This window comes from Odontesthes bonariensis, chromosome 4 (genome assembly GCF_027942865.1).
Source record: "Odontesthes bonariensis isolate fOdoBon6 chromosome 4, fOdoBon6.hap1, whole genome shotgun sequence".
Lineage (NCBI taxonomy): Eukaryota > Metazoa > Chordata > Actinopteri > Atheriniformes > Atherinopsidae > Odontesthes > Odontesthes bonariensis.
Window position 1 is genome coordinate 29,197,147 of NC_134509.1, and position 14,047 is coordinate 29,211,193.

The following is a 14,047-nucleotide window of genomic DNA, read 5'->3' on the forward strand; positions in this document are numbered from 1 at the left end:
CACTATTTTTTCTAATCACATTTTTCACATTGATTTAATAGAGTTGTTGAAATAAATTAGAACAAAAAAAATCAATGATGATAATATGCTATTTATATATTAAAACTGTGTTTAAATTACATTCAATTTGTTGAAAACCTCATTATGACTTTTCAAGGACGTGAAACTTAAACTTTCTTACCTTGTGTTTGCAGTTTATCACTGTAGAATAATGTAGAAATAATACTTAAGATTGCACCAATACGGCGCATACAGAAATGCTAAGAGTAAAATTATCTTTGTGAAAAATATCTGAAGTTTCACAGTGAAATATAAGTCTCTTAAATAAAAAATCGCAGAGAAGTTTGTTAGATGTTTGTAAGTTGACAGATGTGAGTGTTTCTGATCTCCACAGCCACCGCTCACCAGAGAAAGCGAACAAACATATTTCCCAATGTCAAAACCCCAAGTCTTTAAGTGAGAGGTTGGAGGAGTGAAGGGAGAGAGGTATGATGGAGGTTGAAAGGACAGTAATTTTCAGTGCACACAAGCACATGGTATTTTGTCCACACAAATACACACAGTTCAACCTTTTTGCCTATCTAGCCTTAGCTAACCTCGTCTCCCATTCTTCGTTTCTTGTCCTCTCTTACTGCCCCCATACTCACACATGGAACACACACGTACACACTTCAGGAACACGAAAAGGTGGGTGGTTGCGAAGCTATCTGAGTGTATTACACACATCATTAGGTTTGTTGAATGGACAGACACTAGAATGGGAGCCGACAATGGACTAAATGACAGAGGCTGAAGAGAGACTGAGAATGTAACATCCGGCGTGTAGTGTACGCATACGGTGTGGACACATGTAGGCACAGACAAACACACTCATAAAAACATGCAGGAAGGCTAGAAAAGAGATTAACAGTTATACAAATACAGTAGAACAATAATTAGGGGGAGGGGGATGGGTTCAGGGTCGAGCACAGAAAAGGAAAAAAAAAGACCAACCAGATCAACAATTATGGTGTTAATGCCATGTTTAAAAGTCCAAATCCAGTGTAGTGTTTAGTCTTCTTTATTTAAGAGAGAACAATAAAAAAAAAAAAAAAAAACAACGTACAAAACTAAGCTTCACTAAGGACAAAAAGTCAAAGTGGATGAACGTGAGCTCTGTGTTTCTCTCATTTTCCTGCTGGTTATGTTTTAAATCAGCAGTTGCATCTGCTGCACAATATGCCTTATTGAGTGACATTCACAATCACAGTTTGCAGCTGAATTTTTAAAGTGTTTGCATCTATTTTGATTAACATTGCTGGGTTTTTCTATTAAAGATAACTGACAAATATAGATCTCACCCAAAACAGAGTACAAATCCCATTTATACTGTCCTTCCTAAAAATTGGTTGGCATTTGGAATAACTTGTTGGTGCTGAAAGGAGTTTGCACAAACACTAATGGTTGTTTAAAACAGCATTACAAAATGATTCCAGTTTTATCAATACATTCATATACTGGGGCAAACAAGACAAACTCTCTCCCTGCTATGTTGCCCTCTACACAAAAACAACACGGCTACGTCATGGCTCTGGAACATCAAACCAGTGCGGTAGAACCGGCATAGAACTGACTCTAGCACCAGCCCTGAACCAGCACAGGAACCTTTTGACTTTGGTCAAAAAGGGGTAATAGAAAGTGACAGTGCAGTGACAGAATAACAAAGATGAGATAAAATCTACAAATCTCACACACATCTGGAGACTGATGCAGAGTTACATCACAAACACATACATCTCGCACTATTGCCTGAAGTGAAGGCTAATACATTTTCTGACATAATTCACTGCTTTTGGAAAGTATCCACATCTACAAGCCATTGGAGAGCGTTTGCTAATCTGTTATCTCTTGTTTATGAGCACATGCATCGAGATAAAGTCTTAAAAAGTGGAGCTGGGGGATGAAAAAAAGTTTTGGAGGTAAACAAAACGGCCCTGGAGACTATGAGAGAAGGGCGGCTGCTGATGTGTGGTCTGAGTTAACACTAAAGAAGTGTGTGTGTGTGTGTGTGTGTGTGTGTGTGTGTGTGTGTGTGTGTGTGTGTGTGTGTGCATGCCTGATAAATATATTGGTGCTTTTGTGTGTCTGTGTTTTTAGATAGTTAAGCTTGGTTTGTATGCAGGTTAGTTCATGCGTCCGGAGGCATATGGTGCTGGATACAGTGTTTGTGTGGGTGATTTTGATTACTTACATTTTGCAGTGAGTTCCTAATACTAAATGTGAATTTATATATCAGCATCAGCAAGTAGGACAGGGAGTTACCCCCTGCCAGCATTCTAATTTACTTATGATTTTGCCTTACCCACAGGTAAAACAGCAAGCAGTGAGGAAAAAAAACACGGTCCCAGTATACCAGCCTATAACACCTCCAGGCTATGAACTCTTAATAAACCCTGGCATTGTGTCAACAAACAACAAAACTCCATTGTAACCCAACTTTGTGAAAAGTTTATGTACTTAACCTGATTTCTCTTCACTGAAGTCAGTAGCATTGTGAGGTAAGCACGTATTAGATTATTTAAACGTGCCATAGCTTCAAAAGGGATATTCAGGCCTTAAGTGTGTCCTTTCTACGTATGGGAACCATTTAATTTGGCAGTAACACCTTGTCAAACACTAAGGATGAAAAAACTGGATAAATAAAAAATATATATATATATATATATAATATAAGACATATAATACATATATTATATACATATAATAAGACTCTTTCTTCCTTCTCCCTGTGTGCTACTGTCTCCCGACAGGGATGATTTAGAAAAAAATATATATTTTTTTCTTTTTTACAAAGGACAAAACCTATTCAATTGCTTTATCTCTTGGTTAGCTGGACTGAGTGAACTGTAAAGAGGCTATCAACCTAGAGAAACATGAATGGTAGAGATATGCTTGTATTTTTGTTCTTACGAACAAGTTAAAAAAATAGGGACCTAAACTAGAAGAATGGAAACCACCCAGAGAGTGAATGAATGTAGAGTAGAGATAAAGGCTGATGTAGAGAAAGAAAATAGGAATAGATGATAATAAAAAAAAGAGTTAGGAGTACAGCGGGAATCTTGAGAGGACCTGTCAACTCTTGTTGGCTTTGATTTTAATGGAAGCCAGTGCTACCCTACCTCTAACCCATTTGGCCCTAATTTCACCGCTGCTTTCCAAACTTTTTAAACTTTAATGGCCCCTTCTTAAGTGCCAGCTGCTGACAACATTGATTTGGCTTTAAGCCTTGCTGTCCTGCGTGCCTTTATTTTCTCCTGCAAAATCGACAGAAACATCTATTTTCTGCCATCCTTCTCCACCTCCCTCTCATCCGATCCTCCTTCTATCCTGCCCTCATCTGCTTGTCTCTGTTCAATTGATGGCGTCAGCGGTCAAGGACAGCGCCTATGAAAATTGACGAAAAGGAATGTTATTTGGATAAAGTGTTTTTTGGCCAGAAGAATGTATATTGCATATTTTGCTCTCCCTTAAAACAGACTGGGTTGGCACTCAGACAAGTGAACCATGGCAATGTTTTTTGCATGGATTAATGCAATGGTATCTGGTGCTGAATGTGCAAGACAGAGGGAAAATAAGGTATCGTGGCTTGGAATAATACTGTGTCTTGACCTCTCAGGTCTCTTATGCTAAATGTTCAAATTGTTGAACTTGTAAAGATCACAAGATTCTAAAGATACTAAATGAAACAGCATCCCATCATGACTTTTTTTCTTTGAATATCCAGCTAAAGATCATTCAGAGATTCTGGGAAGCAGGGAAAGGACATAGAATTATGAATAAAGTGATTGTTAAATGCCATGGATCATTAAAAAGAAAAAAATCATATACGTGGGATGGATTGATGTAGATGTGAGTGTGTCACTGGATTTTATGGGATTCTATTTGAACACATTTTCTCTGTTTTAAAATGGACCATTTATGATATGGACACCATGCTAAACATTACATCATTGACCATTACCATGGTAAAATTACTTAGACATATGGTATGATTTTTACATTGCCTCGCTTCAGTTTCTTTACCCGAGCCAAGAGAGACCAGGATGCACCTTGGCAGAATAAGTGTTAATATTCACAACATTGTCATAGTGTCAAAAGTATGCAACATCAAAAGAACCTGCTTGTGATTATTTGAAATGCATGTCACATACTAAATTTACCACAACATGCTTTTAACAAAATAGAATCAGTAGCAAACTGTGTTGTCTTAAAGAAGAAAGTAACAAACCATCTTTTACCAGTTGTGAACATCTTAAGAGGCTACGTATATAGAATTAACAATTTACCTCCTGGCTACAGTACTTTTGTAGACTTCTCTTTTGTTCTTTTGTACTCTTAGGGTATGTCTTTATATGCTTGGCACATCTAGTGACTGGAGTTGTTGCCCATTCTCCAGGATGAAACTCCTCCAGCACCTTCAAATTGGATGGGTTGAGCTGGAGAAGGGCATCATTTAATTAATAGATTCTCTACAGACTCTCCTTTGGTTTAAGGTATTTTCTTTGTCAAGCCGTACAGAGGCATACACATGTCCCCTCTTAGTCTCACTCCAGCAGCAATTAATCCTCTGAATACTTGTCCGTGTCCCTTAAAATTGCCCATTTTGATGTTTCTGCCATGTAAAGAGCTCTCGTTGCCTTAAAATGGCTGAGGAAATGACCATATCTTTTTTATCATAAAATGAGTGAATGGGGATCTGTGAATATGTTAATGTGGCCCTGCCCATTTGTCCGCCCACCAGCAGATGACATCAAAAAAAGAAAAAGATTCTCCTTATTTCTATGACAAAATAATCAGTCTGGTGTGCAGTCATGTTCTGCCCTCAACCCCCTTACTGAAATAAGATTATATAATAATGTCAGTAATCTTTTCAATGTTGGTCTTGTTCATTTCTGTATTTGGTTCATTTGGGTTTTTCTGAATACATTTGCTCATGCTGATAAGACTTTTCTGGCATTTATGAAGCTGTACCTCAGTGAACAGAGGATTTTCTTTCTGTGCTGGGCTGATGAGTGCTGCAGTAAAGGGTGCAGAGGTTGAGAGGCAGTGCACCATAAATCCTTAATTTTCTCATGCCTTTCATGGTATCAAGCCTTGCTAAAGGCCCACACCACAACCCTTGTTACACTGTGCTTCATGCTAATGTTCTTTATCAAATGGGAGACGTCTATTTATGCAGAGATGACAGAGAGAGGAAGACAGAAACACAGAGAGATAATGGATGAACAAAGACCAAGGAGACAAAAGCGCATGAAAACAGAGGGAGAGAAAGGAGGAGATGATAGAAAGAGGTAAAAATTATAATTCCCCTCCCCTCCTTGTGAAGTGACATCCACATTGATGTATAACCCTGGCAGTGGAAAGTTAATTAGATTAGCTGGGTTACATAGAGATGAAGGACTGAGAGGCTGAGAAGGCAAGAAGGCAGAAGGAGGACAAGAAGAAGATGTAGAAGAAGAAAGCTGCACAAAACAGTTAAAGAGAGTAGGAGCAGGAATGAGATAAAGGGAATTGGAGTTAATTTGTATAGATTTAGTTGACTAGACTATCAGCCACATTCACATTACACTTTTTTTCTCTTGTTTTACACAAACTTATACACCGATGAACACATAAGGAGCAATGTAGGCTTTCACATCTTGCCCAATGATGCCTCAATTCATGGACCAAGGAAGCTGGGGATCAAAATACTGTCCTTTCAAATGACAAACACCCTCCCAGTGTCCATCTGTCGCAGCCAGGAACAGACGGACTTCAAGCCCACATTTCTGAAAGTCAGACCAAATATCTGTTACTTTGAAACACATCTGATCAGACGACATGATGGTAGGGACGCTGCCCTACCTACCAGCTGCTCTTCTACACATTACCCAACAGAAAACTAAATGAAAAGAAAAAGCAAACAAACAACAAAAACAACAAGACATCATCGGGTGGGTCGTCGGACCATGGAAACATTGCTCTGAAGTATTAAATAAATGACATGATAATATTCAATTACTTTAGAACAGCTGCATTATACTTAAGTTGCTTTAACTCAATTAATGACTGTTTATTATATAGCAGTGAGTGTATTTATTCAAGGTCTCTAAATGGTTGACACTTGGTCATGCCCCTGTACAAAATATTACTTTTTAAAAATATTGTTATTAAATACTGTTATCAGGGCAGCATGTGGTGTGGTGCTTAGCACTGCCGCCTCACAGCAAGTCTCGGCTTGGGCCTTTCTGTGTGGAGTTTGCAGGTTCTCCCTGTGTGTGCATGGCTTCTCTCTGGGAACGCCGGCTTCCTCTCACCACCCAGGGAAAAAAAATGACTGTGTGAGCGTGGATGGTTGTTTGTTTCGTTTGTCACCCCCTCCCGTGACCCTGAGTTAGATTAAGCAGGTATAGAAAACGGATGTATGGATGGAAATATTGTTATCAACTGTAGTAGAACTTAAAGACTCGACTCTGTCTTTCAGCCAAAAGGTCCACACTAACGTCATCTACACGCACGAAAACTTACTATCCATCTATCCAGCTGAAAAAAATTTAAATAGATAAATGAATACATAAATAGAAACATTTTATGTGTTTAGCATCTGTTACCAAGTCCCAGTTACATGAAGAGTGATTCTGAATGTTTGATAGAAAAATGTGATGTTACCTTTTTAAAAAAAACGAAGAGCAAGTATTTATTTCAAATGTTTAGAAAACAGATATCAAGTTATGTAGGTGTATTTTACTAATTTTACCAGGAAAGTTAGAGGGGTTTTGTGATTCCCAGCTAAAAGAAATTTATTGACCGAATGAAAGTTTATCAGGATTTTAAATATGGCATACACCGGAATACATTTGGGCATAACTGTAGTTCCCTACTGCAACACTGTGTATGGAAATGTGAGAGTGTATTTGTGACTATGTGCGTGTGTGACTGACAATGACAGTGAGTGCAGCTTGAAGAGGGGGGGGGGGGGGGGGGGGGGGGGGGGTCATTCTTCTGTTAATTACTAAGTTAATGACACACCATGCTCCAGTGGACAAGCAATATGGCAGGTTGACATACACATACATGCACACACTTACAAACACCCAAAGAGATAATGGCAAAGTCTGGTTTGGTGCTCACAAAATGTGGCAGGCTGCTATGCAAAGAGCTTGACAGTGAGATAATGGGCTAACAATGACACACACATACCAACAAACGCACCAACAACTGACAAGGAACCTCATCAAACCAGCTTTAATGAAGTCACTTCTCTCAAATAGAAAAGAGGAAAAAAATAGTGATGAGAGGAGGAGGGGAGAAAAGGGGGACAAGGTCGCCTGGATTGATGACGCTCATTAGCCTAATAAGGTACTTTAATGAAGCTGGCCCAACACTATAGAGTGCCACAGAGTCTAAAGCCCTCACGCACAGTGACACAAACACCCCACTGTATTTTCATATCAACACTACTGTTTTCCCCCCAGTGTAATTCTCTCCCCTATACCCACTTAAAACCCAGCACACAAAAAAAGATAGCAATCATCAAGTCCACTCTGGAAATTTCCCACAAACAGCACAAGTAGAAACACATACAGTAAATAAACACACACTGACCTCTCCGTCTGAGGACTGCAGGAGGAGATCTTCCCTACAAGACGCTGTGAAGTCTCCCACTCCAGCATTGACTTCCACCCCTCTGGGAGCCTCCAGAGTCAGGGTCCGAGTTGGGGACTCCAACCTGAGAACCATCAAAAAAACATCGTAGTCACGCTAAAAGCAGCGCTGGAACACACCTGCACAAACAGGTATCATGAACAGTAGTTTTAGGTCTAAATCATTTTCTGTCTCAATACCTGCAGCTGCTACTGTGATCAAAACTCATAGATTCAACTTCAAAAGCTCTGAACACCATAACCTTTTGTGCCAAAAACTTTGTGAAACATCTGGCACAAGAAGTAAAATTCAAAATGCTAGATTCAAGACTCTATTTTTTTTTGTTATCATTATCCACTGAAATTCAAGATGCAAATCCATGTCCCGCTGATGTAGAAAGGGGAGTGTGTTTTTGTCTTATTTTTTCTACAGTCAGCAATTATTTCTTTGGCTTTGTGGACGTGGAGTCACTGGCTTGGTGACATGTTCAGAGCGCTCTTGAGAGCTTGTTGGTGTAGAATTTTGTGCTATGGTGACCACTGTATCAGACTTTTTATGAAGACAGTTCAAAATGCATGCAATGCAATTCATGCTAAACTTAAGTTGAAACCAGTCTTTAAACAGAAGCAAGTCATTGTTGGTTCCATTTGTAATGCTTTGTCTTACACCGAATCTAGAGATAAGTATTATATGTTAGTCTACTAATGCTGTATTACTTCATGTGACCACTCTTGTCCCAGTAATAGCAGATTTCAATTAACCCTGTTGACAAAAGCAGTTAACTGTGGTTAGAGAAAACTGTTCCAAAGTGTGCCTTGCTGAATTTTGAGTAAACAGATGTTAGTAAATCATCAATTGTTAGTAAATCAATCATTTTAATTTCACTTTGAAACCCATGACACAGCTATGAAGCGCTCAGGCCATGGTTGGTGTCTCTGTCCCTGGAGCACAAAGGGTCACTGGCTTAGTCCGTGACTCAGAGTTGAAAACAAAATGGGATGATTAAACAGCTTGGTGGTGTTAGATAAGCACAGTGCTTCGCTCAAGGGCGTGCTGCGAAATGAAATGAAATAAAGCCCCAATTCAGCAAAGCAGACAGAATTACAATTTTTGAAGTGGTTATAACACTCAAAACAATGATCAAATAATATAATGCATACGTTGAGGGCACTTTTCCAAACACACTTTGCCCAGAGAAGAAGAGGGGAGAAAAAAATTCAAGCTAGAGGGTATATCAACTAAAGTCCTGACATGAGTTTAGTCTGTGGCCAAAGAAACATAGAGAGATATGGACGAGCACCAAAGGCAATTTGGCTCAGAGTGACAGCACACAGCTTCCTCTTTTAATGTCCCTCACTAGACTAGAGTCCACCCATACTAAGGGAAGCATTCTACATTTTAGGATTTATTCATTAAGAGCTAGATAGCAAACAAAAAAAAAAAAAAAAATCAGGATGTGCTGCTCAAGGACAAAAATTCTTCATTGGGAGAAGTACTTTATGTTAGTTCTAGAAATTCTTTTTATAGATAATTGAGACAATTCTACTACTGCTAAATGCAAACTCACTGGACTTTAGACACTTCTCTTATCATGTGACAGAGCAATGAAGTAACTGGCATTGACACAATGTCCCTTCATTGAAAAAAACTCTTAAAGCAGACTGGTTTGCATGAGAATTAAGTCATTTCCCCTCCGTTAGCCATTGTTGTTTTAGTGACAATGGTGGAGTCTTTTTAATTCTTTTTAATTTAAATGGATCGTTTCTCTGTGTGTTTTAATGTTATCAAGCTGTTACTTGTAATTTGGGCTCTCAGAGTGGGATTTAATTAATTCGGTTATCCATTTGGTTGTACCTTTTATTAATGTAACCCATTTAAAAGTGACTTTAATCTATCAGCAGCCTGCAATAGTCGTCTCCCAGATTTAACTGTGTTTATTCTGGGTTTAAAGTAGAGGTGCTGGAGGTGTAAAGGAGTTCTGAGGCGGATTAAAGGTGATGGAAGGTTTGCTGCTGTGCAGTGCTGAGCATCCAAGTGATATAATAAGTGTTCCAAGCAGACACTTCACTTCGCCTCTGACTTATTGATCTGTAAAAACAGTTCATGTTGCTGCAGTTAGAGGTTAAGAACGTAAGAAACAAAAATGGGGACAAGCAGTCAAGCAAATAGACCTTCAGACATGTAGATGGTGATATATGATGCATTTCTGCATATGCATAAGGAGACAGAGAGTGAGCGGGAGACAGAAAGAAGAGAGAGAGCGTACTGTCCTCGTCAACAGCAGAGATGTGAGGATCTCTGGTTTGACAGCTGAGGCAATTTAAGTGGAGCTGCTGCACACTTAAACCAGTTCTGATGGACAAGCACACACATACTTCTGAACTATCTATCAATCTATGTCTATTGCTCCCTCTCTCTCTGTCAGCATCACACTTCATGTTTGCTTTCACCAATTGAACTCACTTCTCTTGTTTGTTTTTCCTGAAAAAAAAAAAGCCATATACTTTCTTTCAGTTGTTCCAAATTTGAAATGACCTATATAGAAACATGGAATCACTGCAAACTATCAGGTGGAAGACACACATCTCCTGCAACAGAACTTTTTTGTCTTCAAACAGGGCTGTAACAATATGTATGTTCGTCCTGAATTTGATGTTTTTGATTAAATTGTATGCAGCTGTAGGCCGAATGCGCAGTTAAAAAACTGTCTACTGTGATGTGGGATCAAACCTAACGAATCTGTGTGTGGTGAAAGGGAAACGTGGCTCATATATAACTCAGTAGAAGACTTATCCAAACTTGTTCACACACAGGCACATCAAGTTTCTGGTCAGGCCTCTGCAAGGTTGTGTTTTTTCATGGTGTAGATAGCAGGAGTCTGCAGCTGAGCTGTTATCTTTTCAATTCAATATTATTAGGGAAAATGTCTCCTCTCCCCCTGTGTCTCTGATTCTTACATCATCCTTTCATCCTTCCCCACTCTTCGCTCTCGCATGCCAACAATCCATAGCACTCCCTCTCGCTCATAGATCCGTTTTGACCTTCAGTTGCAACAAGGCCACTTCATACAACATCCATATTTGTCCACACTGACAAGATAAGCAAGATGGCAATACATCAACATGAAATGGTTTTTATCTTAATATATGTCTGCCTAAAACACAGAGGGAGAGGGTGCATTGGTAAGGGTGGTGGTGGGTAAGAAGGATATTTAGAAATATATTTTCATGTTAACAATTTATGATGTTTTCTGTTCCATTCAGCTGAGAAACTCTCAGGGTTAATTTGAATTTTTTTTTAATTGAAAAGCTCTCTAGATTTTATAACTATGTTTGTGCAAATGGTGCACAGAAGGCCTCAAGCATGGACACGATCTTGCTCAACTTCAAAAAATATATATATCCATTTTTGGACATAAATATTGACAAGATTAAATTTCTATAGAGATCAGTGATTCCTTTTTTTTAAGTTTAGTCTTTGCTCTCTGCTAAAAAAACTAGATGTGAAAAAAATAAATAATTTTTTTTAAAGTTCAGCTGAAAGTTGAGAGGAAAATGTTCAAGTTTGGGTTTTTTAGTATGATTTATATTTCCTAGATGACTTGGCTGACATTCATCCTGCCCTTTTCCTTTTCGGCAGTGTTGAAGGCCCCACCACCTTATCGCCTTCCTGCCATTTAGGACGCTAACTTTTAACCTTTTCCCACTAAATGCTCCATCATCTGCCTCAGTGCTCCAGTTTCCATCAGGCAATGCCGTCCAATAAACCCTTAAAAAAGTTTTAAATATTAAAAGGTGGTGCTACGTGATGCATTGAGTCAAGTCTCAAGACAGGACAAGTCGCAATCTTTGACTTCTGGAGAGGTGAATCGAGACAAAATGTAGAAAGGCGGCATTTCTAAAACCTTTTGACTTCTGCAGCGTGACTGTGTCTGGATGAGTGAGGGTGATGCAGCCTGTTTAAATCTTCCCATGAATCCAATAGGTATGGGGAAAAAAGAGGAAAAAAAGCCTTGGGCTGTTTTAAAAAGTTATATATATAAAAGAAAAACTCTCTGAGTTACTGAGGGGGGACCAGAGAAAGTTAAGGTACATTAGAAATTTATCTTTGTAGAAAAAATGTGTCAGAGTCTGTCTTTGTGTGAGAAAAAATGTAAATTAATACGGAACAGAAAGTTCTGTGGAAAAATATCATGTTTTGTGAATGTGAATATGTGTCAATGAACACAAATATATTATAAATCATAATATTTTTAGCTTTAGCTGTTACTGTTTCAGCTGTCACATATTGTCTTCATAAGGAGACACTTCTTTCAATTGTCCTTAAAAAAAGGAATGAATAATAAGACAATAAAAAAGGGAAACACAAAATACAGGGATTCAGAATGCGTGTTTCCTACATTTAATAATTGACCGGCTCTCTGAAATATTAGACTAACAATATAGACTACTGATCAAAATGTAAATAAAATGAAGCATAAAATCAAATCTGTGATTAATTATTCTACAGCTTATATTTGCTCCTGTGCTCGATTAATTGACCTATACTCCCAGATTTTCTGTTATTTGCACATTCATGTTAAAGATCACCGACAGTGTGTCTGAAAAAGCATAGCATCACATTCTGTTGGACTCTCTGTTAGCTCCATAGTTATGCTAGGTTATATCATGCATTTAAACAAGATATACTACAATAATAAATGTCCAGATGCTTGGTCAGGAACCCACTATGTCAGTTTGGAATGTAGAGGGTATCCCCATCCCCCATCCTGTAGTAGGCAACAGGAGTAGAATGAATGTAATGAAGATAAAGACTAAGTAAAGTAAAAATACTCCTTGCATAACTGATACTAAAGGGGTGTCCTGTGTGTTAAAACTAACATTTCCCTAATCTGTAGCTCAACTATGGACTGCTGGTTGGCTACCAATCTCTGTTTTAGGCACAAACATTTCAGCAGTCACATGTTGAACAGCCCAAGATGTTAAAGACCTGTAACCACAGAAGGTAAGGGCCGTGTCCGGTTAATAACACAACTGAGAACTTGGGTCACAATTCTTCCATCAGATATCGGCTGCACAAATTCTGGACTTCTCTTTCAGTCCATTTCTTTGTGTTTTGTTTAGGTTTTTACTGGCTAACATGAACATTAACTACTGTTCATATAGCCAGTATTTCACCATTGTGTGTTTTCGAAAGAGCATGGTACTAATGGTACATTAATTAATTAATGATTATTTTTAATGGGTTTTTAATTTTTAATTTCTTTTTAATGATTTTATTGCCTTCTTGTGATTTTATGTAGCTGTAAAGCACTTTGAATTACCTTGTGTACGAATTGTGCTCTATAAATAAAATTGCCTTGCCTTACATTCAGTGACAAATGGGATATCAGAAAATCTAACTTCTGACGAGTATAGAGATTTAAGACCCTTCATTAGATTAAAGAGCTTTATACCAATAAAGATAAGTAGCCAGGTGAGGTAGAAATAAGGAACTATGGCTCTAACACAAGACTTTCAGTCAGGAGCTGGTAGTTCGAGTCCTGTTTGAAAGTCTTTCTGTTGTCATTCTTTCTTTATTATTATTATGATCTCATGTACACACCAGCAAAGAAAAGAAAAGGTTCATAGTCAGGGCTAAAAGACACTTTTACACCATTAACCACCTTATCACAGTCTTTTTGTAAGGAAACTCTTCTGGTAAAAGGGATCAGCTTCTGTATTTGTTTCCCAAAACATAACCACAGCTCACCGTTTAGTGACTTATTAGAATACGCTCAAGACCATGGTACTGCTTCATCAACTTGTTCCCAGAGGTTTGAGTGTTTGCACGCTTGGCTTTTCATGACATTCAACATCCGATGCCTCCATCCATCTTTACACAACACATTGGCAGACGAATCCAGAGGTAAGTCATGAAAATGATTTTCTGAAACTCTGGCTTTCCTCCTTGCTGTGAAATGTAGCCGAGGAAATGGCTAATGGCAAAGTGCACAAGGAGAAAAAATGTCAAGTAATTTCATGCCTTTGTGCCTTCGATGGAGTTCCAAGCTGATAATTTAGTCAGTAGCGAAAGACTAGCTTCACTCTTCCAAACTTCAGCCATTCCATTGTTCACTGACTTGTTTTTGTGAGGAAATAATTTCAGAAAAAAGAAATTTACATAAAAAGATAAAAGATATAAAGGACATTGCGGGGTTGGTAGAATCGCCAGGTGAGAGGAAAGAAAAGAAAAGATGAATGTAATGTGAATTCAGCAACATCATGTCTGGTCCAGTGATTCATTTTACTGCATCTTTGGTCACAAAATTACACTTTTATACTTCTGTTCATATTCTTGATATATATCTTGAAATCCCAGCATTTCTAACTCAAAATTGTCTCCT

The 14,047-nt window shown here is 38.4% G+C and overlaps 1 protein-coding gene across 1 annotated transcript in view; it reads right to left on the bottom strand.

The window, feature by feature from the left end:
- LOC142378896 (zeta-sarcoglycan-like) overlaps nt 1–14,047 on the bottom strand; it is a 352,977-nt gene that overhangs the window by 12,926 nt on the left and 326,004 nt on the right. Inside the window, exon 7 of the mRNA XM_075463875.1 lies at nt 7,624–7,747. Within this exon, the coding sequence (XP_075319990.1) occupies nt 7,624–7,747 (124 nt within the window). The remainder of the gene's footprint in view (nt 1–7,623; nt 7,748–14,047) is intronic.